Source organism: Salmo trutta, chromosome 14, assembly GCF_901001165.1.
Source record: "Salmo trutta chromosome 14, fSalTru1.1, whole genome shotgun sequence".
Classification (NCBI taxonomy): Eukaryota; Metazoa; Chordata; class Actinopteri; order Salmoniformes; family Salmonidae; genus Salmo; species Salmo trutta.
Genome location: NC_042970.1, coordinates 68,382,517 through 68,406,258, shown reverse-complemented (window position 1 = coordinate 68,406,258; position 23,742 = coordinate 68,382,517). Strand labels below are relative to the sequence as shown.

Here is a 23,742-nt window from a genome sequence, read left to right as displayed (position 1 = left end):
ATTCTTAGTATGTAACTTTAGCTCTGTGGCTTCGGTCCAGTTTTTACTGCATGTTAGGGACCTAACTTGACATTTGACATTAGTGCACTTTGTGTTCCTAGTATGTAACTTAGCTCTGTTGCTTCTCAGACTGTTGACTGTGGCATTTACATTTGTTTGTGTCAACATGATTTATGTGGTGTGTGTGTGTGTGTGTGTGTGTGTGTGTGTGTGTGTGTGTGTGTGTGTGTGTGTGTGTGTGTGTGTGTGGTGTCTACACACAGGCATGCAGAAGAATCTGCGGTCGGATTTCGACATGGCCTACGAGAGAGGACGGATCTCAGTCTCCGCTGAGGATGGCAACACGCCACCCACCTATACACGGGTCAGTATACATGCATGTATGCGCTCACACACAAGGTTGGATATTAGTGACATGTGTATAGAACATGTATTTACATTTGAAATAAAAACAGAACAGACATTTTGAGTAATTCAACAGTCATCCTAGTGCACTAAAATACACATTTGCACTTCAAAGTAGACCACAAACTCTTGTCTTTGTACGTCACAGATCTGCACTTTAAAGTAGACCAGGCACAAGGTACAGTAATTGACATTCATGTCCCTCCATGTTTTCTGTTCCTATCCCAGGACCAGCGGGAGAGGAGGGTGACTGTAGACGAGGTGCCGTCGGGGGTGTACCTGTACCCCGAGGAGGAGGGGGGTCCGGACAACCAGTTCTCACCAGGACCAGGACCCGTCCCTGGTCGCCCCAGCCCTGCCCTGTTCGAGGAGGCCCTGAAGGAGCTCCTCAAACTCATGAGGATAGAGGTTAGTACTAACTACTACTTAGTACATGGTCAGTCCATGGTTGCTAAGGTTACTATCTATGCAACCATGACTCTAGTAACAATTTTAATCATGTGGTATTTATCTCATTTATTGTGTTAAACTGTCACCAAGTTACTTTGTCCTTTGGGCTAATGTACCATGTCTTGATGAGACATTTTGAAATGCAAAACCCCAAAGTGTTCTTATTGGACAAGTACAAGTTGTACCTCCCCATTTCAAAACATGTCTCCTTACATCACCCAGCACTTTCTCCCTCTGACTCTTTATCTAAGCTTATTACAGTTCCATTTCACAATCTACTGTTATGGTTGGCACCGAGCATCTGAAATGTACCATATTGAAAGTTCTGTCTCCTTCCGTATATTTGCCAACCCTCTTGATTTGCAGCCCAGGAGAGCAAAAAGGGAATCCAGATGTTTCACCACAAAGAGCGTTTCCTCAATCTCTCCCTCAAACGCTTTCTCACTCTTTCTTTCTCTCGTTCTGTTCTTTTTCCTTCTTCTGCCAGGACCCTGCTCTGCTGAATGGGAGAGTGACTCTGCACCACGCCAAGGCAGGAACCGTGCTGGCTAGACAAGGAGACCAGGTACTTTACTGAGGTTTGGAGAGAGGGAAGATGTCTTCCCTCTGTCCTCCTCTGTTTTAATACAGGTTGACGTTTATTGTCCTGAATCTTGCCATGGAGGCAGAACTGAGATATTTCTGCTATATGGGCCAGCTGCAAAGTCAAAATTGTTTATCTTCACGACAATACATACCAACCTGACTGTTTAATCACCCAATTCTATGAGGGAGAAGTCTCCAAAACATAGGAATCTGCAATATCAAAAACCTATCTTTCCACTTGCAAATCCCTCTTTCCCATACACTTTATTCTCCCCTCCCCAGCTCTTTCCCCCCTCCTTACCCTCTCTTCAACCCCTCTAAACACACCAAAACAAAACATGAGACATGAAATCTGAAGTCCCTCTTTCTTCTCCTCTCAGGATGTGAGTCTCCACTTCGTCCTGTCCGGCTGTCTCCACGTGTACCAGCGGATGATCGACAAGCAGGATGCGGTGTGTCTGTTTGTCACCCAGCCGGGTGAGATGGTGGGCCAGCTGGCCGTGTTGACTGGAGAACCCCTCATCTTCACCATCAAGGCCAACAGAGACTGCACCTTCCTCAAGATCTCCAAGTCTGACTTCTACGAGTGGGTGTCTAGAGACCAGACTAGAGAGAGACTAAAGCAGGGGGGTAGGCAAACCTGGTCCTGGAGCGCTGCAGGCACTTCCTGTTTTTGACTGACCTGGAAGACCAGCTGTGTTGAATTTAGGCAATCACTGAACTGCTCAATTAGCTCAGTTGGTCAGGTGTGGTGCCTAGTAGGAACAACATCCTGCTGTACCTGTGCCACTCCAGGAACAGGGTTGCCTACCCCTGGGCTAACCCCTTCTGTGTGAAAGGGGGGATCATTCACAGTCTGGGCATTAAGCTAGAACATTTTAGTTTAAGCCTAACTAGGGTTTAGAATTAGAGGTATGCCGTTTGTTGAATGATTACATGAAATATACCAGCTGTCACTGACTGTTGAATATTAAACCATCTGTTACAAGTAGGTTTGCTTCAGTTCCAAACATGCATTTCTCATTCTATGTCACAACTGTCTTACTGCTAATAAGATGCTGGTTATTACTATCTATCTGGTTGTGGTGAAAAGGATGGAAGTGGCTAGCACTTCCCCTAACCCTAGCTTTATTTATCAGTTGCTGTGATATTTAAGCGTAGTGACTGCCTCCCCTAAGATACGGTCTGTGTGTTTTTCCTGATCTGGTGTGCTCTGTGCTGCCCCCTGTCTTTAGGATCATGAGAGAACAGCCCAGTGTGGTTCTGAGTGCAGCCCACACCGTAGCCATCCGCATGTCCCCCTTCGTCAGACAGATGGACTTCGCCATAGACTGGATGGCTGTGGAGGCTGGCAGAGCCCTCTATAGGTATCTGGACAAATCTTCTCTTATGACGGTATTTTTAATTTGACCAGAAAATCTGTATTAGTGAGTTTGTTCTTATTTACAAGCAGGCACACTTTTTCTGACTGACAATATCACCTATCTGAAGGTATTTTTGTTTGACAGGTTCAAATGTACACTGTCCTGAAACCAAACAACTATTTTATTTGGGGGGGGGGGCGGCAATCTGATAACTGAACTGACTGTTCTCCACTTCCTCTCGTCCTATCTCCAGGCAGGATGACCAGTCGGACTGCACCTACATAGTTTTGAATGGACGGCTCCGTTCTGTTATACGTAAAGCTAACGGGAAGAAGGAGCTGGTAGGAGAGTATGGTCGAGGAGATCTCATAGGAGTGGTGAGACTTTGACCTATTTCTACAGCTGTCATCGTTCTGTAAAGGCAGAATATGTTGTTACTATATTAGCTTATAAAGCTAATATTCAGAATAAAGTAAACCTTATTTATTTATATTAGGTGTGTGTGTGTGTGGGTTGTATTAGATCATTGGGACTCTATACCTTTTTAAATCCCATGATTTTGGAGCTCTTACTATCTCCTCCTGTTTTCCCCAGGTTGAGGCTCTGACCCGACAGCCCAGAGCCACCACGGTCCACGCGGTCAGAGACACAGAGCTGGTCAAGCTACCAGAGGGAACGCTCAACAACATCAAGAGGAGGTACCCACAGGTGGTCACCAGGTTGATCCACCTGCTGGGACAGAAGATCCTGGGGAACCTGCAACAGGCCCGCGGACCATTCTCAGGTGTGTGTGAGACACACACAAGTACACAGGCATGTGCTGTATGCATACACACACTTGCCCTCTAGATAAAGCCATGTAATTCTCTCTCTCCTTTTCTAATCCCCCCCGTCCTCCTCCAGGTTCTGCCCTCGGCCGGTCCAGCGTAGCGTCCAGCCCTGATGTCACCAACCCGGCCAGTAACCTGTCCACTGTGGCCGTACTGCCCATCTGTGACGAGGTGCCAATCAACGCCTTCAACCTGGAGCTCAGCCATGCCCTCAGCGCCATAGGTACACACTTCTAGAGACTAGCATAGCAACTATCAATCAAACCTGACAATGACTTTAACGTCTTGTAATCACTATTAACTAATATGAAACATCTGCCTAATGTGACTAGATTCTGTGGACAATAAAGTTGTTCTTAACTAAATTGTTACATTGAGCGACCATGATATTCAATTTTATATACATCAATTGTTCTCTCTAAAATATTAAACATATTTGTCCTTGATGTGTAGGACCTACCCTGCTGCTGACCAGTGACATCATCAGAGAGCGACTGGGGGCCTCCGCTCTGGATAGGTCTGTTTTTATCCTCTCTTCTTCCTCTCCCTCTGCAGTATCCATACCAGTTGGTTGTTCTTAACTCTCGTTCTCCCCTCGTAACAGTATCCATGAGTACCGTCTGTCTGGCTGGCTGGCCCAGCAGGAGGACATCAACAGGATAGTCCTGTACCAGACAGACAGCAGTATGACCCCCTGGACCCAGCGCTGTATCAGACAGGCTGACTGCATCCTCATTGTGGGCCTGGGGGAACAGGAACCTGCACTGGGACAGGTAGGAAGGACGGGGGAAGAGCTGGAGGTTGATTTGGGTGGGGCTCAACTGGAGGATGGGCTGCTAGTGTTTGGAGGATTGGTTGACTTTTGAAGCTACTCTACTTACAAGCTGCCTAGTTACGTTTATTTGTTCAATTTAAAACTTTAGTTGTGAAATTATACATTAACCTCATATTTATTTGTAGAGATTATTTTTAAAAAGCAGTCTAGTTTTGACTGCATCTCATCCTCAGTACTGTATCTAACCATGCCTCTCTCTCACTCTCCTCTAGTTAGAGCAGATGTTGGAGAACACTGCGGTGAGGGCCCTGAAACAGCTGGTGCTGCTCCATAAAGAGGATGGCTCGGGGCCCTCCAGGACCGTAGAGTGGCTCAACATGAGAAGCTGGTGCTCTGGACACCTCCACCTCCGCTGCCCCCGCCGGGTCTTCTCACGACGCAGCCCCTCAAAACTGGTGCGACTCCCTGGGGAGATGCCATGATTTCTTTGTTTCTTTTTTTTACTTTCTCTCTTCCTAACTTTCGTTTGTTTTGTCTTTTCTTTCATTCGTTTATTCATTCATTACACACCGACCTTTGCCCACATCTGATTGTGTTCCTCCATTAAATGGAGGATGAGGATTGTTGTAAAGAGAGCTCTGACGATGTGGTAAGAGAGGAGGCTAGTCTGTTTGCAAGAAAATGTTTTCTATAAACTTTAATAACCTGTTGAGCATGTCCTCTTAATCCAATCTATATCTTTTTTTTTCGTTTTATCTTGCACGGAGTGATGGCTCAAAATGAAGCACTTTGCTGTTCTATGAGTAACATGAGTTTTGGTTTTCATGAGAAATAACATAGTGCTTTAGCTACAAAGGCTTTGGGAAACCCAGCCCAGGTCATTTTGGGGAAATGATCCACTGACAAGCTTACCAACCAATTACAGCGCTTCGGTGGATAGCAACTGTCGCTAACCAGGCCCAAGTCTGAATGGTTAAACATGCTCTCGTTTCAAGCGCATGGAAGCCTATAGATTGCTCTGATTATCATCTGAATTCGACTTTGTGTGTGTGTGTGTGCGCGCAGAGGGAGGTGTACGAGAAGGTGTTTGAGAAGACAGCGGACAGACACAGTGATTTCTCTCGGCTGGCCCGGGTACTGACTGGGAACAGCATCGCTGTGGTGCTAGGAGGAGGAGGAGCCAGGTCAGTGGACTTAGTTTTTATAGGAACACCTCTCTTTTGTGCTAGACTCTCTTTTGTAGACGATCAAGTAATACGTTCTTTACTCCACACTATCTACATCATCAAATGCATGTTTTCAATGACAGTCATGGGACCACAGCTCTTTGCGTGAGAAGTCCTGTCTTCTGTTGATTATTATCAAGATTTCTTGTAACCTTAATGTCCTTCAGTGTATCTGTAGTATCGAATTAGTCTTGTTCTTTCAGATCTTTTCAAATGAATGAAAGGAGTGGAAGAAATGCAGGCAAAGTTAGTCTCTTTCGTCCTCAAACAGACAGTGAATTTCCTCCTCTCTGATTGGTTGTTGTCTCTTGTCACTGTCGCAGAGGCTGCTCCCACGTGGGAGTGATCAAGGCCATGGAGGAGGCAGGGATTCCCATCGACATCGTGGGCGGGACGTCCATCGGGTCGTTCATCGGAGCGCTGTACGCCGAGGAGAGGAGTGCGGTGCGCACCAAGCAGAGAGCCCGCGAGTGGTCCAAGGTCTGATCCTCCCACCGCTATACCATCTTACACTTCTCTTGTTCCTGTATCTGACCATTTGACACATTCCTTTGTCAGGTGACATGTAGCGTATTAGAGGGGATCAGTTTGAGCATGGTGAGACACAGAATCACTCGTCTTGATCACATAATAAGTGGTCATGTGGGACGCAAGGTGATTTGTGGATCAGTGATTCTGTGCGGTCCGACTGATCTCAGACACGCTCAATATTAACCTTTTGGCTCTCTCTCCTTCCCTCCCTCCCTACAGGCGATGAACTCTGTATTCAAAACCATCCTTGACCTGACCTATCCCATCACCTCAATGTTCACCGGCGCCGCCTTCAACACCAGCATCTCCAAAGTGTTCCAGGACAAGCAGGCTGAGGTGAGAGGTCACACTGTCTGTCAGTGCTACTAGAGATGTCTGTCTGTGAAGGAAACTGGGCCACGTTCAGTAGGCAAACCTTGTGAACAGTTTCAGATAGAAATGTCTTGAACAGAGCTGCCGTTGATACCTGCTCCACATTTTGGAGAGGCATATTTGTTCTACGTTATATATATCCTTCTGAATGTTCCTTATTCCAATTCATATCTAATGTATGATCTATGTAACCATCAGGACCTGTGGTTGCCCTACTTCAACGTGACTACTGACATCACGGCGTCCGCCATGCGTGTGCACCAAGACGGTGAGTGACAGGCAGCTATCCGCTGGCCCCTCCCCCTCTGCTCTATCGCTGTTTAGAAATGGACGACTAGATTTTGAAGTTCTCTTTGACCACACTACAGAAGTAATTGTCCTAGTTCTGCGGGATTTTGAGTAGAAATTGGATATAGCTGTTAGGATAACTTTCATGCAGTCAAACACACACACACACACACACACACACACACACGAGTTAGATATTACGTTTATTTAGATATATACTTCATATGTAACACTATTTAACTCAATCCACTCACGCTGGTATGGCCCAATATGACCGAGAACTAACGTGGGATTGACATGATCATTCATTCCTAATGTCATTCGGCGTTTGACGATAACAGCTGGCTAATTTGGAGTATGGGTTATGAGATTAAAATCCTAGCCCTTAATTGTACATTAATATTACGTATACATTTGAGTCATTTAGCAGACACTCTCATCCAGAGCGACTTACAGTTAGTGCATTCATCTTAAGATAGCTCGGTGTTGTTATAATTAGGAGTTTTAGATCAATTGGTTAGATTCTGCATGCCTTTCAGCTGTATAATACTAATAGGGAGGTCATACAATTGGTACACTGAAAATCCTCTTTTCCCTGCTTGTTTATGTTCATCCATTGACTGACACTTAATATATGGATTGTTTATGTATGGGATGACTGACTGAGTGAGAAATGCACTACCACTAACTGTAGCTAGAATAGTCCAAGAGGCTGGGAGTATGACCCCTGCTGACCTCTTGGGGTCAAAGGCCACAACCTTTGGCTTGTGGAAGGAAGCCTACCCCCCAAATCCAGTGTTAGTACATGTTGCGTGCATTTGTTATCACCGTTAATGTCCACTAGTTTGTAAGAGCAAAGGCATTTATAAAAAGTAATGTATATTATTTTACGTTATTTATGTACTGATTTCTGGCCACATAGGCAAATGAATCCTCCTGGATTTGGGGTGTCAAGGTTGTGGGGTCCTCCAGTTATATCTTCAATGCTTGTCTGCACTTGGCATGTTTACTAACGGCAAGGGCAAAGCTTTACGATGCTCTCTCTATTTACTTATCTCCTTCCTCCTCCCTAGTGATGTCACTTCCTGTTGACACAGCCTAGTACACTCCCACTACACATCTCTATTGCTCTCTTTCTCAGGTTATTCCTCCTACCTTTCTGACATCTGTTTTTATGTTTAAAACATGTCTTTTAAAACAACACCAAACAAACCATGCCACAGTGACTTCCCTAATGTTCATTTGCTTAGATGGGGACACTTTCACCATCTGCTGTATAGGCTTACAATTAGCCTGGCCCCAGATCTGTTTTGCCATCTTGCCAACTCCTATGGTCATTGTTGGGTAGATGGCACAAACAGATCTGAGACCAGGCTAGTGTACTATAGGCATAGTGTAGTGTGCTAGTCGCTGATCCTTCCACCCCTGTCCGTGTCAACAAGTAGGATCCAGAACACTCTTCCCTTGCTTTACCCTAACGCCTCTCCCTCCGTCCCTCGCTCGCTTCCCGTAGTTTCTCCCAATGTGCTTTTCTTTCATACTGCTACATTTCCATTACTGGAGGCTTACACACAGAAATAGTGTGTTGCCTCTAGATGCTGATCTTGGGTCAGTTATAGATTTTCCAATAATGGTTAAGTTTAGTACTGGGGGGAGGGGAAGCTGATCCTAGAGAACTACACCCATAGCCAACACCACACATGGCCAGAGCGCAATGTCTGCAGCTCTGAGTAAGTGGGCAGTTTTAACACCAACCTCAGGGTTTTTCAACAGGAAGTTGCACCGTTGGCGCATTTGTAACGCAAGGACTTTACGAGTTTGTGGTGGCACTATTTGGTTTATGCAACACCCCATGTTCCCATAAGCCAACCAATGAACGTTAGTCTCTTCGACGTTGTGTAAATGAAGCATCATTTAGTCTTTATTTTTTATGTTACGCTAGACCTGTAGCTTAATTTCAAGATGGCGGCTTTTAGAGTATGGTCATAGCCATCAAGTTTTATAGATCCTGCGTCGTGTGTGTGCTAGCTAACTCTCCCTGGCTTGAAGATGGATCTTTCTCCATTTTCCTTTGATCTTTTTCTAACACTTCTCTCTTTCACTGGTCTCCTCCCTCTCTTACCATCTCCCTCGATTTCCGAGAATGTTGGTGCGTTTTGTAGTAATCTTGTTTGTTGTCGGCTGCTATCTATCTAACCAAGCTATTAATAATTCTTACACTCTAAACAAAACACCAAACAGGATGACTGTGGCTGTTGATAAGTGGCTGTTAATAGCCTGGGAAAGAGTAGAAATACACTGTGTACAAAACAGTAGGAACACCTTCCTAATGTTGCGTTGCACCCCTTTTTGCCTTTAGAACAGCCTCAATCTGTCGGGTCATGGACTCGACAAGGTGTTAAAAGCGTTTCATAGAGATGCTGGCCCATGTTGACTCCAATGCTTCCCACAGTTGTGTCAAGTTGGCTGAATGTCCTTTTGAGTGGTGAACAATTCTTGATACACACGGGAAACTGTTGAGCGTGAAACCCAGCAGCGTTGCAGTTCTTGACCCAAAGCGGTGTGCCTGGCACCTACTACCATACCCTGTTCAAAGGCACATTTTTGTTGTCTTGCCCATTCACACTCTGAATGGCACACATACACAATCCATGTCTCAACTGTCTCAAGGCTTGAAATTCCTTATTTAACCCGTCTCCTCCCCTTCATCTACACTGATTTGAAGTGGATTTAACAGGTGACATCAATAAGGGATCATAGCTGTCACCTGGTCGGTCTATGTCATGGAAAGAGCAGGTTTTCTTAATGTCTTGTGCACTAAGTGTATGTAGGTCTCCATTTTCCAATGGGGTTTCTGAACTAATACATGGTTCCTTTGAGGGGTTTAGGAGAGTAAATGGATAACACCATTTAGCTATTAATTTGAAATTCACTGTAATTTTAATGCTGTGACGCTATTTATTTATTTTCTATCTGTATTTAAGAAACGAACTACAGTCCTGTCTGTGCAATCTGTTTTAGTTCTAGAACTGGCCTCTGGTTACTTAGTTCTAGAAACGTTGCTTTATGTTACCTGACCATGTTCACTGAGGGTTTTATATTGTATACATCGGATACAATTTCAGGTCGTTTACGTTTTTAGATTGTATACGTCGAGAGCTCTGGACATGTTTTGCCCCTTATTGTCTCCTGCTCTTTTCTGTCCCTCTCTCTCTCTCGATATGTATATCTATCTCTAGCTCTGTCTTGCTCCTAGGTTTACAAAATTACAGAAGCTTTCCAAAGTTCTCAGGTTTTTCAAAAATCCAGGTTGGAGGATTCCCAGAATCAACTGGAATTTCCCCAACAAATATGGGAACTTTGGGAACGTTTCTGACAATTTGGAACCCTACTCTCTCCTCTCTCCTTTGTTTCACTCCTTGTCTCTCTTTCTCTGGCTCTGCCTCTCTCTCTCTCTCTCTCTCTCTCTCTCTCTCTCTCTCTCTCTCTCTCTCTCTCTCTCTCTCTCTCTCTCTCTCTCTCTCTCTCTCTCTCTCTCTCTCTCTCTCTCTCTCTCTCTCTCTCTCTCTCTCTCTCTCTCTCTCTCTCTCTCTCTCTCTGTCCATGTTTGATGTCCCCTCTCCATCTTCCATTCTGACAGGCTCGCTGTGGCGCTATGTTAGAGCGAGTGCCTCCTACACCCCCTATTTACCTCCCCTCTGCGACCCCAAGGATGGCCACCTGCTTGTGGATGGTTGCTATGTTAACAATGTCCCAGGTCAGAGTTCATAGTTCAAACCCCGACCCCCGTCTCACACCTTAACCCCAAAAGGAGTTGTAGAAGTTGCTCCTGACCACTGATACAGGGTCATATTATTTTCACCCACCTGATGGTTAATGTTAGGATTGGGGTTATGTCATCTGATCCCAGATCTGGGGTTAGTGGCAACTTCTACCTTAAGCTCTTTGAAACGACCGACAATCAACCACGCCCTCCCCCTCCCTCTTTCCCACGTTCCGTCTCACCTTAACCCCACCTGACCAGTCGGACATTGGGAACCCATGGTTTGGAAGGAAAGTTAGGCTAATACAGTGTATATTTCGGTACGTGAGTGGAGGGGATGCAATGTTTCGCTCCCCTACACCCAGAACCACCCATTCTTAACACCAATACTTCTCTATTCAATTTGGCTTCAATAGTTCACACTCGTACACAAGTCAGTTCCGAATTGGCTTTGTCCAGCCCCCCAGTGTCAATAAGCCCCTCCCCATGCCTCCGGATTGGCAGTGAGGCTTTTCTCATGCAGGTACATATCCATGGGTCAGACAGAGAGGTGCATGATGGTCCTGCTTTTGGTGCCCCGTCCCCTCCCTGTTTTTGGTTCTCCATGCTCCTCCACTTCATCTCCCAAGTTCTCCTGCACTTGGCTGGTATACTACACACCAAGTGTACACTTAATCGTCTGCTTTTTCCTGAGCATGGCACACAGGCCTTTCCACGCAGCTTGCTGCTTGTCGTTTCCCACGTTCTAAAGCTTGGGTCTCAGTCACTCGTTTGTCAGTGCAGGTCCATAAGTTATAGGTTTTTGCGTATCAACCTAGCTATAGGAACACAACATGTAGCCTTCTCTTCAGGGTTTGAAGCTGATCCTATGGTGTCGGGAAATAAATGTTTTGTGTTTGAGGTCAGAGAAGGTCACCATATATGCTATTTCATGTTTGTTTTTTAATTGTGGTCTGTAGTCGTTTTTTTCTCTGTCCATTTGTCTGTCCGTTCGTCCATCGCTTGATCCCATGCCGTCATACCGAGCAGTGCTTATAAATGGCTTATGTCAACCATTTGCACCACCCCCAGCAGCTACACCTCCCCCTGTCCATGTATGTGTCCGTGTACTGTACGCATCTATATATTTACTCTTTACATATATATTGATGACAGTGTTGCTGATGCTACCCGTTTTCCTTTAGCTTTTTCTAGCGAGATGCCAAAAGTGTTCTGGATCCTACCAATGCCCATAGATGAACATACAGTTCCATCACTCTTGTCAGTGAAAGGCTTGATTGAAGCCTCAATTAAAAGTGGGCTGAAAATGGTGACGTTTCGTTAGTACTTCTAAGTCCAGAACAGTTCAGTTCAATGATTCCACATTAAAATTCTTCAGTCTCGTATGTCACCTTCAAACTCCACACACACACACAGCAGCATCCTTCTCTTCCTCTGGTGCTCCTTCTCCTTCCAATCCATGCAGCGCCCAGCCTCCCCTGCCCTCTCCTGGTCCGGAGTGGTATTACAGCTCTGGGCAGGGCTGGCTGGTTGCCCCTAACATGTTCACTAGTGTCTGAGAGATCTTCAAATGCTGTGACCAGACTACCAACCCCCTGTGCTCCTTGTGTCTAGTTGGGGAGTCAGGGAACTGAAGGCTAGGTTTAAAAGGTTCCTCATACCTGTATTTTTGGTGATTTTTGTTTTGTATGTAAAACAGACACTACTTTTTGTAAATGGTTATAAAAGAAAAAGCTTCACTTTTTCTCAATGAACCTTTCACAAGGGTTAACTCACAAGGAGCATAAGGTTGTGGTTGGGGACAGAGTCTGGAGATCGAACCAACCCTTGATCCTCTGTGGCAGCACCCTTACCTCTGTACCCTGTGCCTAGACCTGACACAGACAGGTCTCTGTGCATGGTAAGGTGGTTCAGGGATGCAGAAGCAATTTGAGAGGTTGGGCAGCACCACATTCACATCCCGTGGCTAACCCTTTGGCGGTTATCCACCTCTGGGTTAACCAATTGGGATTGCACCCTTTGGTTTGGGGCTGTGGTCTGCTGCCAAAACGCATGACAAACCTGAAGTTACGCCAACATTATTGAGATGTTATCCCCCCCTCCCCTCCCTCCCCCTGGGTGTGGCTCACAGGGTCACTGTGGCGCTATGTGAGGGCGAGCATGACCCTCTCAGGGTACCTGCCGCCCCTCTGCGACCCCAAAGATGGCAACTTGCTTATGGACGGGGGCTACATCAACAACCTGCCAGGCAAGTAGATGATGATGATGAGAACAGGAAAGAGGGAGGGGGGTAGTAGGACATTTTCAGAGTTATTTTAGTTGGGGGGGTTGAGAGATCGTCCATGGGTAAGTAGGGGCTGTCATTGACGATGGTGGAGATGAGTTTGACAGAATTCAGTTGCATTATCTACCATCTGAGCACTGGGAATGAGCGTTCAAATCATTTCCATTGTCAAAATGTTCAAATTTAATTTGCCAACTAATTTTTCAAAATAGAGGCAATTGACAGAGGGAAAACAAATATGTAAATGAACCCCGTAGTGTATTTGAAATTGGTCTGTAACATGCTTTCAGCTCGGGATCAATCTTTCCTATCAGATGGGAGAAAATACAACACAGAGCGTCAAGTGTGTTAGTGATAGTGGACACTGGCAGTACAAAGTATCCCATTGTTCAATATCCACAAGCTTTTTAAATCTGCACTAAATCAAGAGTTTCAGAAGGCTATGTGTCTGTCAGTAAGGCTTCCTGGTGTCTTACTGGCTGAGAACATCTAAAGGGGCGGGACATACCGTGTTCCTCAGATTATTGGGGTGTTGATAGAGTTGTGATTTAGGCAACTTAAAAACGATATACAGCTTTCTCAATTCCATAAAACAAAACAATAACCCATGTTTCTAAATCAGTGACTTACAAAACATCAGTCGGCTCTTCCAGTATGAAGACGACACGCAGTATCAGGCCCCTCAACAAACTGGTATTCACTAGGATGTTACCAACTTGGGAGTTCTTCCAAATGGATGTATGGATTGTCTGTTGCATTCCAACTGGAAAAAAGACAACTTGAAACATTGTTTTCTGCCTACTACTGAAATGTCTATCTCTTCTACTATGCTACTCTTACCTCCTCTGGAAGTCGTCATTGTAGCGTGCAGAAGAAAAAAAATGACTCACAAAACCATGTTTCACAAACCTGATGAAGTTGAACATCATCCTTCTCTAGTTTGGCTGATTTAGGTTCATTTAGATGTGGAATCTCCTTGCGGTTTGTGCAACATGGTCGGGTGGCTTCGAGGTCTACGATACGTGTGATTATTTGATGTTTTGGGTGGACACACCCACAGAGTTGGACCCAGTGTGTATCGGGCTAAAGCAATGACTTGTCTCACATTCTAATAGACAGAAGAGGCACAATGCCATAGCAACCATCTAGTGTTCACGATGGATTTAGATAGCTAGTACCCATAGAGCTAGTACCCATAGAGCTAGTACCCATAGAGCTAGTACCCATAGAACTAACGCTAATGATATAAGTTTAAGCTCTTCAAAATTAGGCTTGGTTCATTTTTACATTTTTGTCATTTAACAGACACAACTTACAGGAGAAATTAGGTGCCTTGCTCAAGGGCACATCAACTGATTTTTCTCTGGCTTCGGGGATTCGAACCAGCGACCTTTGTGTTACTGGACCAACACTCTAAACCGCTAGGCTAAACACATTGGGTCAACACTGTGGAGTGGACTGGTGAGACCTGCACCCTTCACAGGGTACTTGGTCTCAAACCCCCTCTGGGACTCACACCATAAACACACATCAAGGCTGCATTATCAACAATGCAGGAGCAAACAAAACGTGGAGATAAGAATTCACCCAAACATTGGGACCATCAAAACATTTTCAGGTGTAGTAGGGCGATATGAGTAGATGCACTGTATAAATCTGGAAATTAAATGAAGTGAGTGATAATCCAGCCAATTGGGATGTCTGTTTCTGGTGGAGTGAGTTTGAATGTGGTAATAAAGTATATGAAGGACAACGTTGCTATTAGGAAATAACCACAATAACCCCAGACTGGGTTTTCCTTATCGTCCCTGCTGCCGGCTCGTGTACGTGTGTGTGTGTGTGTGTGTGTGTGTCACAATGTGACGTCCCACAGCGGACATCGCGAGGAACATGGGTGCCAAGACTGTCATCGCCATCGACGTAGGTAGCCAGGACGAGACGGACCTCTGTAACTATGGCGACAGCCTGTCGGGCTGGTGGTTGCTGTGGAAACGAATCAACCCCTGGGCAGAGAAAGTGAAGGTATGATGATCAACACAGATCACCCCACACACCGACACGCGCACACACTCCTACACACTATCGTCTCTACCCACCCAGGTTCCAGACATGGCAGAGATCCAGTCCAGGCTGGCTTATGTGTCGTGTGTACGTCAGCTGGAAGTGGTTAAGAAGAGTGCCTACTGCGAGTACATCAGACCACCCATCGACCGCTTCAAGACAATGGACTTCGGCAAGTTTGACGAGATCTACGTGAGTTCCACAATTCCTTCTCAACACGTCTGTCTCGTCTCCTTATGCAGGCTCTGGGATATGTTCAAAGTGTATTTACATTCATGATCACTTCTTTGTTACAGTTGAAGTCGGAGGTTTGCGTACACTTATGTTGGAGTCATTAAAACTTGTTTTTCAACCACTCCACAAACTTCTCGTTAACAAACTATAGTTTTGGCAAGTTGGTTAGGACATCTACTTTGTGCATGACACAAGTCATTTTTCCAACAATTGTTTCACAGATTATTTCACTTATAATCCACTGTATCACAATTTCAGTGTGTCAGAAGTTTACATACACTAAGTTGACTGTGCCTTTAAACAGCTTGGAAAATTCCAGAAAATGATGTCATGGCTTTAGAAGCTTCTGATAGGCTAATTGACATCATTTGAGTCAATTGGAGGTGTACCTGTGGATGTATTTCAAGGCCTTCCTTCAAACTCTGTGCCTCTTTGCTTGACATCATGGGAAAATCAAAAGAAATCAGCCAAGACCTCAGAAAAAAAATTGTAGACCTCCACAAGTCTGGTTCATCCTTGGGAGCAATTTCCAAATGCCTGAAGCTACCACGTTCATCTGCACAAATAATAGTACGCAAGTATAAACCCCATGGAGCCATGCAGCCGTCATACCGCTCAGGAAGGAGACGCATTCTGTCTCCTAAAGATGAACGTACTTTGGTGCGAAAAGTGCTAATCAATCCCAGAACAGCAGCAAAGGACCTTGTGAAGATGCTGGAGGAAACGGGTAAAAAAGTATCTATATCCACAGTAAAACGAGTCCTATATCGACATAACCTGAAAGGCCGCTCAGCAAGGAAGAAGCCACTGCTCCAAAACCGTCATAGAAAAGCCAGACTACGGTTTGCAACTGCACATGGTGACAAAGATCATACTTTTTGGAGAAATGTCCTCTGGTCTAATGAAACAGAAATATAACTGTTTGGCCATAATGACCGTCGTTCTGTTTGGAGGAAAAAGGGGGAGGCTTACAAGCCGAAGAACACCATCCCAACCGTGAAGCACGGGGGTGGCAGCATCATGTTGTGGGGGTGCTTTCCTGCAGGAGGGACTGGTGCACTTCACAAAATAGATGGCATCATGAGGATGGAAAATTATGTGGATATATTGAAGCAACATCTCAAGACATCCAGTCAGGAAGTTAATGACCCCAAGCATACTCCAAAGTTGTGGCAAAATGGCTTAAGGACAACAAAGTCAAGGTATTGGAGTGGCCATCACAAAGCCCTGACCTCAATCCTATAGAAAATTTGTGGGCAGAACTGAAAAGGCGTGTGCGAGCAAGGAGTCCTACAAACCTGACTCAGTTACACCATCTCTGTCAGGAGGAATGGGCCAAAATTCACCCAATTTATTGTGGGAAGCTTGTGGAAGGCTAACCAAAACGTTTGACCCAAGTTAAACAATTTAAAGGCAACGCTACCAAATACTAATTGAGTGTATGTAAACTTCTGACCCACTGGGAATGTGATGAAAGAAATAAAAGCTGAAATAATAAATCATTCTCTCTCCTATTATTCTGACATTTCACATTCTTAAAATGAAGTGGTGATCCTAACTGACCGAAGACAGGGAAATTTTACTAGGATTAAATGTCCGGAATTGTGAAAAACTGAGTTTTTAAATGTATTTGGATAAGGTGTATGTTAACTTCCGACTTCAACTGTATGCAATTGTTAGAGAAAATACAATTTTAGATAACAGCTGACATTAAGTTTTGGTAGCTAACAAATCACACGGTAAAAGACCATCTTCGAAGCTTGGTCTCCACCAGACTCTATTGCTACAGTAGCTTGTTACTGCACCACATGGTCTGTTACCCCAGGCTAACCTGTCCCCTCTGTCAGGATGTGGGCTACCAGCATGGCAAGCTGCTCTTCACCGGATGGGCCCGTGGTGACATCATCGACAACATGCTCAAGGACCACCGCTCGGCAGACTACAACGACACCAAGATGGACGTGAGTCTCACACACACACGTCACAAACCTTACATTCACCATCTCACAGCTGCTCCACTTTACATTAGCACATAGTTATATTTCTATAACGTTATTATAACCGTCTTTACATTATGACATTCTCCTAACATAACGTTATTATAACATTCCCATGACATTCTCTTGTTTTAAGCTATGTTCGTTATTACGTTTTACACATTCTATCATTCTCGTAACATAATGACATTATCTTGTTTGTATTCCAGTCCTATTCGCGTCCAGGGTCAGACTTCACTGACCTGGCTGAGATAGTGTCCAGGATTGAGCCGGTCCAGACCTACGTCGATCCTGACGCTGATGCTGCTGAGGGTAAGAATCTATTATAAAGTGGAAAATGTACCGAAGTCTGGTCGCGCAGTAACCCTGCTGCCACGGCGATAAGGGTTTGAGCCGTTCCCCTTCCTCTCCGTTTCCCTCTTTACCGTCTCCTAACTCTTCCAAGTGTCCTGCAATAAAATAATAAATCAGAGCTCCAGAGCCAGTGTCCATGAAGCCTCTCAGGGCAGGATTGCTGATCTAGAATCAAGTTTGCCTTTTAAATCATAATGAATAAGATTAATATGGAAAGATCCTAGATCAGCACTCCTAGTCTGAGACTATTTGTGAATACGGGCCCTGGTTACCTTTTTAAAAAAATATTGTATGTATCTTTACTTAAATTGTAGCTCCTTTACGATATAAATATACCTGGAGAGAGACACTATATATACATAGGTGTGGACACCTCTTCAAATTAGAGGATTTGGCTATTTCAACCAGACCTGTTGCTGACAGGTGGATAAAATCTCCAGACAAACATTGGCAGTAAAATGTCCTTACTGAAAAGCTCAGTGACTTTAAATGTGGCACCGTAATAGGATGCCACTTTTCCAACAAGTCACAACTCCATATTAATGCCCATGGTTTTTTAATGAGATGTTTGACAAGCATGCTTTTGGTCATGTAGTGCGTCACATGGCAATCTTCAGTCTTGTTGCTAGAGCTACGGTGTGGCTGGTCTCTTTCATATAGCGCATTAATGTGTCTGTGTGTCCCACAGCGGGGGATGAGTCGGACTGCCTGACAGAGTATGAGGAGGACGGGATGGACACAGTGAGAGAAGAGGAGGAGGAAGAGGAGGAGGAGGAAGAGGGGGAACAGGAACTCGATGACCTCTCCCCTGGAGAGTGGGGCCAGAACGGAGTCTTCCAGGCGGTACGTGTAACACACAGACCCCATATCAACATCAGACTCACACACTCACACCCTACTGTTAGTAGTGACTGTCTGTGTGTTGTTCCTCTAGGATGAGGAGAAGTCAGTCCGCCAGCGAAGGAAAACAGAAGGTGACTCCAACACCTACTCCGAGGTCTCCGACTGCTGACAGGAGGAGAGGAAAAATGAGAAAGAGACAGACTTTGGGTCCAAGAACTATGAGGAAGGAAGGGAAGAAAGGCAGGGAGGAAAGGAGATGAGAGTCAGGCTCTGGGTCCAAAAACTAAGAGGAGGAGGAGGAAGATGAAAGTTGGATGTTGGGCAATTTCTGCAGCTACTGTAGCTGAACATATACTTATTTATCCCAACCCTAATCTACCACACCTGATTCTAATAATTAGCTGGTTTATCAAATAAATCAGGTTAGTAGTTACATCAAGGGTTGGAGTGAAACCCTACAGGAGCGCTCTCCAGGAACAGTGTTGGAGAGCCCCGCTCTAACCCCTGACCCTTAACCCGCAAGCCCTTGGACCACTGGTGCCCAGTGTGACTTGGACCATGAATGGACCCTCTCCAATCTGAAGATGGACTCAACTGGGACCCCTCCACTCTGTCTCCTGCCAAAGCTGAAATACTTTTATTGGGGTGACTAAAGTGTGTCCCTCATACCACAGGGAACACATTAGTACTTGGTTGAAGTTAAAAACAGTCTCTTTAAGCTTTCAGCTCCCAATGCTTTGGCCCTATTCAGACTGTCTGTCTGCATGTCCTGTCTGTCCATAATCAGGAGAGGTTCTCATTGATGGTCTCTGTTAAGACACGGATGGGTATTATGTGGATGGAAGTTGGAAAGATCTGTGTGTGTCATTTGTATTTATTTGCTAGTAGTAGTATTGATGTTGAATGGAGAGGGAGAGATGTAAAAGGCTGATAATGAAAGAGGTGCAAAACCACTGATGCGCACAAACAGTAGAAAGATGAATGTATACTGAACAAAAATATAAACACAACATACAACAATTTAAGTTTTACTGAGTTCATATAAGGAAATCTGTCAATTAAATTCATTAGGCCCTAGTCTATGGATTTCACATGACTGGGCAGGGGAGCAGCCATGGGTGGGCATAGGTCCACCCACTGGGGGTGGACCAGCCAATCAGAATTAGTTTTTCCCCACAAAAAAAGCTTTATTACAGACAGAAATACTCTGTTTCTCCAGCTGTCAGGGTGTCTGGTCTCAGGCGGTCCTGTAGGTGAAGAAGCCGGATGTGCAGGTCCTTGACTGGTGTGGTCTGCGGTTGTGAGGCCGGTTGGACGTACTGCCAAATTCTCAAAAACGACGTTGGAGGTGGCTTATTGTAGAGAAATGAACATTTTTAAATTCTCTGGCAACAGCTCTGGAGGACATTCTTGCAGTCAGCATGCCAATTGCACACTCCATGAAAATGTGAGACATCTGTGCATTGTGTTATGTAATAAAACTACACATTTTAGTGGCCTTTTATTGTCCCCAGCACAAGGTGCACCTGTGTATTGATCATGCTTTTTAATCAGCTTCTTGATAATCCATCCACCTGACAGGTGTGGCATATCTTGGCAAAGGAGAAATGCTCACTAACAGATTTAAACCAATTTTTGCATAAAATTTGAGAGAAGCTTTTCGTGTGCGTATTAAACATTTCTGGGATCTTTTATTTCAGCTCATGAAACACTTTACATGTTGCATTTTTGTTAAGTGTGTATTATTTGATGTTGAAGTAGGGAGATGAAAATGTGTAAAGGAGAGGTGTGTCATTGGTTTCCACCATGCTTGCTACTACTGTATTCTGCTTGTTCCAAGCGTGAGGATAACAATGCCTTTTTAACCTGAATTTAACCATTTAAAAACGATAGAGGGGAGACTTTGCCAATGGACCTTTTAGTATAAAACCACCCTCCTCTCCCTACTTGCCTAATGCTTGCATGGGGTTCTGTGTACTCCCTAACCAACAAGTGTCAAACTCATTCCACAGAGGGCCAAGTGTCTGGGTGGTTTTTGCTCCTTCCTTTTACTTGATGAATTAAGGTCGCTAATTAGTAAAGAACTCCCTTCACCTGGTTGTCTAGGTCTTAACTGAAAGGAAAAACCAAGAACCCACAGAAACTAGGCCCTCCATGGAATGAGTTTGACACCCCTGCCCTAACCTCTCAAATGGTCACAGAATAACTTAGTCTAATCTTAGTAATAACTATATACACACTATACCTACTTTACACCTGTTAATACTCATATATCATAAATACTTTCTATGTCAATGTTTTTCTGCTGCAAAACTAGGACTCTTTTCGCCTGAGAGATGTCCTTCCTAAATCCATTCAAACGTGCATAGAACTTTTTTCTTGTTGCCAATTTTAGTTTTATTTGTTTTTCCACTGGCTTTTTTTTAACACTGAACAAAAAGGAAAAAAAATCCTAATGGAGAAATCTAATTACAGACGTGAATAATGACCTATACTGTCCTTTCTTATTAGATTGGGTTTCGCTATTTTGCACTAATGAATAAAAATAATAATTATTTGGGTGGAAAGGAGATTTTAGTTTTATTTGCATCTGCCTTAAGATGCGCTATGGAGACAGGATGGTATGGGATGTCATTTCAATTTAAAGAAATGTTAAAATGCATGCTGAATAATAAATCTAAATTATAATGCAAACGGTTGTTTTTATTTTATAACAGGTAGAGGAGAGGATTTCTCCGGTAACTTTGCTTTCACTGTACCTGTAGTTTCTGAAGTCGTCCACAGGAGAGAGCCCTGTTCATTCAACGTGATGAGAACCCCCAACACTGCTCTACTGAATCATCATAGTTTGCCAGCGCCACACCTCCCTCTCTCAACACAGCAGAGGTGGATGTGCAGAAACACGTCCAGAAGCAGCTTCCAAATCATCCATGCACCCTCTCGCTCCACCCCAGCCTCAGCTCCACATCTCTGGGTGCTGCGTCTGCAGTTCCCCCAGTGAAATTACTCAACCACATTACATGACTGGGCATGACCATTCCCTCCAATAACAGTCTTTGGATGCTTGTGATATAAAGTGATCTCTCTCTCTCTCTGGAGGTGTTCATTGTATTGCTATGTGTAGTCCTACTACACTAATAACTCTACATGGTATGTTAAAGCCACTAACAGTCCCATGACACTTTTTAACCTGTTTTGTCCTATGTTGTCCAGAAGCCGATGACAGGATGTTACATCATAACCTGTGTAGTGTTACATCAAACCATGCGCTGTGGTGGTACAACATTGACTAACAGGATATTACGAGTGAAGTGACACGCACAAAATACTGTGAAGTGAACTACTGTATGACAGACAAATTCCTCCTTACATTTAACCTGTAAATCAGGTTGGTTTTATCAAAATGGCTGGTGTTAATCTCAGGTAATGTAACTGCATAATAGCTGTCCTCTGCAGTTGAACAAAATTGGTTCTACCCTGGACTGCAGATACCATATGAATTAATAAGTATATGTTCACGTGACAGTGGTGGCTGGTGACTCTCACTTTAGTGTCAACTGTTGCAACACGCCTGCCCTCCTCCTCCTCGGAAGCCTATCTGTTCAACTTTGATGCCAGGCTGATTGAAGGAGAGGAGAGGGGGATGGGGTAATAGCAGGGTTGTAAAAGTAACTTGACACCACAGAACAAACACAAAGAAACACACCTCCCTACCACTCTCTCACTCATTCTCTGGGCCTCTTTGACCATATTAGGTAGAGAAGTCACAAATGCCTACATTGGGGAACTGAGAAAGTGGAAGACAGTATCGCTTGATGATTGGTTGAAACAGATTGGTACATGTTTGTTTGGGGATTATTGAGTCATGCCTGGGGCTAGTTTTCATACTCTTACCTGCTGAATCTTTTTTGTGTGCTTTTTAACCAGATCGGTTTGTGAGGCATGTCATATCACCTTACCTGGCTGTCTGTAATTGGCTCTGTTTACACAGGCAACCCACTTCTGATATTTTTTTTCGCTAATTGATCTTTTGACCAATCAGATCTGAAAAATAGCTGATGTGAAACAATCTAATGCGATTGGTCAAAATACCAATTTAGTGGAAAAAATATCAGAATTAGGCTGCCTGTATAAACACAGCCTTTGGAGGTTCATTCTTCTCTCATGATGTGACAAAAAGTTGCATAAATATGTCACAGGTGTGACGAATGCCCTATTACTGTGCATACACTGGCCCAGGTGCTCCTAATTTAGTCTTTGTTAACTGATTCATTGAAACATGTGATTTGCTGTTTTCCCCTGTCTCTTCATAACCCTTGTTCAGTTTGTTTGAGGTGTGGCTGCTTAGGGGAAGCGGTGGTTGTGGTAGAGTGCCTTTTAAGCCTTGGTTTTGCAAAGAGAAGTATGATTTGAGGAATGACGATCTGAGCTCAAGTTTAAATGCATTCCCTGCACGGAAACCTGTTTGATTTGTGTTATATCCTCCCTTCATTTTGCTAAGCAGAGATACTGTATATATGACAAGATGGTCTTGTCTCTGGGCTAACATTGGGGGGAGTCCAAAAAGTGGGAAGGCAGATGGTCTGTTTATTGTGGACTGAGTTTGACGGGAGTGTAAACCCTCTCTCTTTGTCTCTTCCTCTCTGGGTAGAGTTAACTTGATTTAGGGAAGCTCAAATTAGGAGCGAGAAATAGAATGAAAGTCTGAGACAGGTCAGTTTATGTACTTCCACTCAAGCCCATTCTAAAATAACCAGTGTGGTCTGTGCTATGAGTTATTCAGTGGCCCCTATGTGCTTGGTGTAAACCTAGGGTGTGTAAATTTGTCACATGCATCGATAGACCTTACTGTGAAATGCTTACTTACAAGGCCAACAATGCAGTTCAAGAAATAGTTAAAATATTTACTAAATAAACGAAAGTACAAAATAACGAGGCTATATACAGGGAGTACTGAGTCAATGTGCAGGGGTACAGGTTAGTCGAGGTAATTTGTACATGTAGGTAGGGGTAAAGTGACTATTGTACTGAACTGAGTTGTCACAGCACCTCTCAGCCAGGGTCTGTCAAATGCATGCAAATGTTCACCTAGTTTTTAATAAATGATAAAAATAAGTAAACGTGTACCCTGTATGGTGAGGTTTTCAATCACATTGATGAAGAAATGCTACTACAGCATCATTAGTGTATCTTTATTGACACCAACCCACCCTGGCCATGTTTGGAGTGGCTGCAGATCAGACTTTTCTGCACCCCTCTTCCCAACAGCTAAAGGTCTCAAAGCTTCTACTGTCTCCCCCACCTGTCCCCTCTCCAGCCCCCAAGCCTTCTGTGACTTGGCACAGAAAATTACAGGAAGGGCAGGTACAAACAAGACTCC

At 44.3% G+C, this 23,742-nt stretch overlaps 1 protein-coding gene across 4 annotated transcripts in view; it reads left to right on the top strand.

Annotated features, from left to right (window-relative positions):
* LOC115147214 (neuropathy target esterase) overlaps positions 1-21,056 on the top strand; it is a 36,136-nt gene extending 15,080 nt beyond the window's left edge. For 2 of the 4 annotated variants that reach the window (XM_029689317.1, XM_029689316.1), the window contains 23 exons: positions 264-364; positions 634-813; positions 1,343-1,420; positions 1,821-2,026; positions 2,676-2,807; positions 3,058-3,181; positions 3,399-3,588; positions 3,708-3,857; positions 4,088-4,151; positions 4,239-4,407; positions 4,682-4,864; positions 5,475-5,593; positions 5,959-6,115; positions 6,386-6,502; positions 6,737-6,806; positions 10,467-10,583; positions 12,721-12,837; positions 14,747-14,895; positions 14,974-15,126; positions 17,016-17,129; positions 17,375-17,477; positions 18,208-18,362; positions 18,454-21,056. In XM_029689317.1, the coding sequence (XP_029545177.1) occupies positions 264-364; positions 634-813; positions 1,343-1,420; positions 1,821-2,026; positions 2,676-2,807; positions 3,058-3,181; positions 3,399-3,588; positions 3,708-3,857; positions 4,088-4,151; positions 4,239-4,407; positions 4,682-4,864; positions 5,475-5,593; positions 5,959-6,115; positions 6,386-6,502; positions 6,737-6,806; positions 10,467-10,583; positions 12,721-12,837; positions 14,747-14,895; positions 14,974-15,126; positions 17,016-17,129; positions 17,375-17,477; positions 18,208-18,362; positions 18,454-18,531 (3,026 nt within the window). In that variant the 3' untranslated portion in view covers positions 18,532-21,056. The remainder of the gene's footprint in view (positions 1-263; positions 365-633; positions 814-1,342; positions 1,421-1,820; positions 2,027-2,675; positions 2,808-3,057; positions 3,182-3,398; positions 3,589-3,707; positions 3,858-4,087; positions 4,152-4,238; positions 4,408-4,681; positions 4,865-5,474; positions 5,594-5,958; positions 6,116-6,385; positions 6,503-6,736; positions 6,807-10,466; positions 10,584-12,720; positions 12,838-14,746; positions 14,896-14,973; positions 15,127-17,015; positions 17,130-17,374; positions 17,478-18,207; positions 18,363-18,453) is intronic. The other 2 variants (XM_029689318.1, XM_029689320.1) reach the window with 2 other exon arrangements.
* Positions 21,057-23,742: the final 2,686 nt, after the last annotated feature.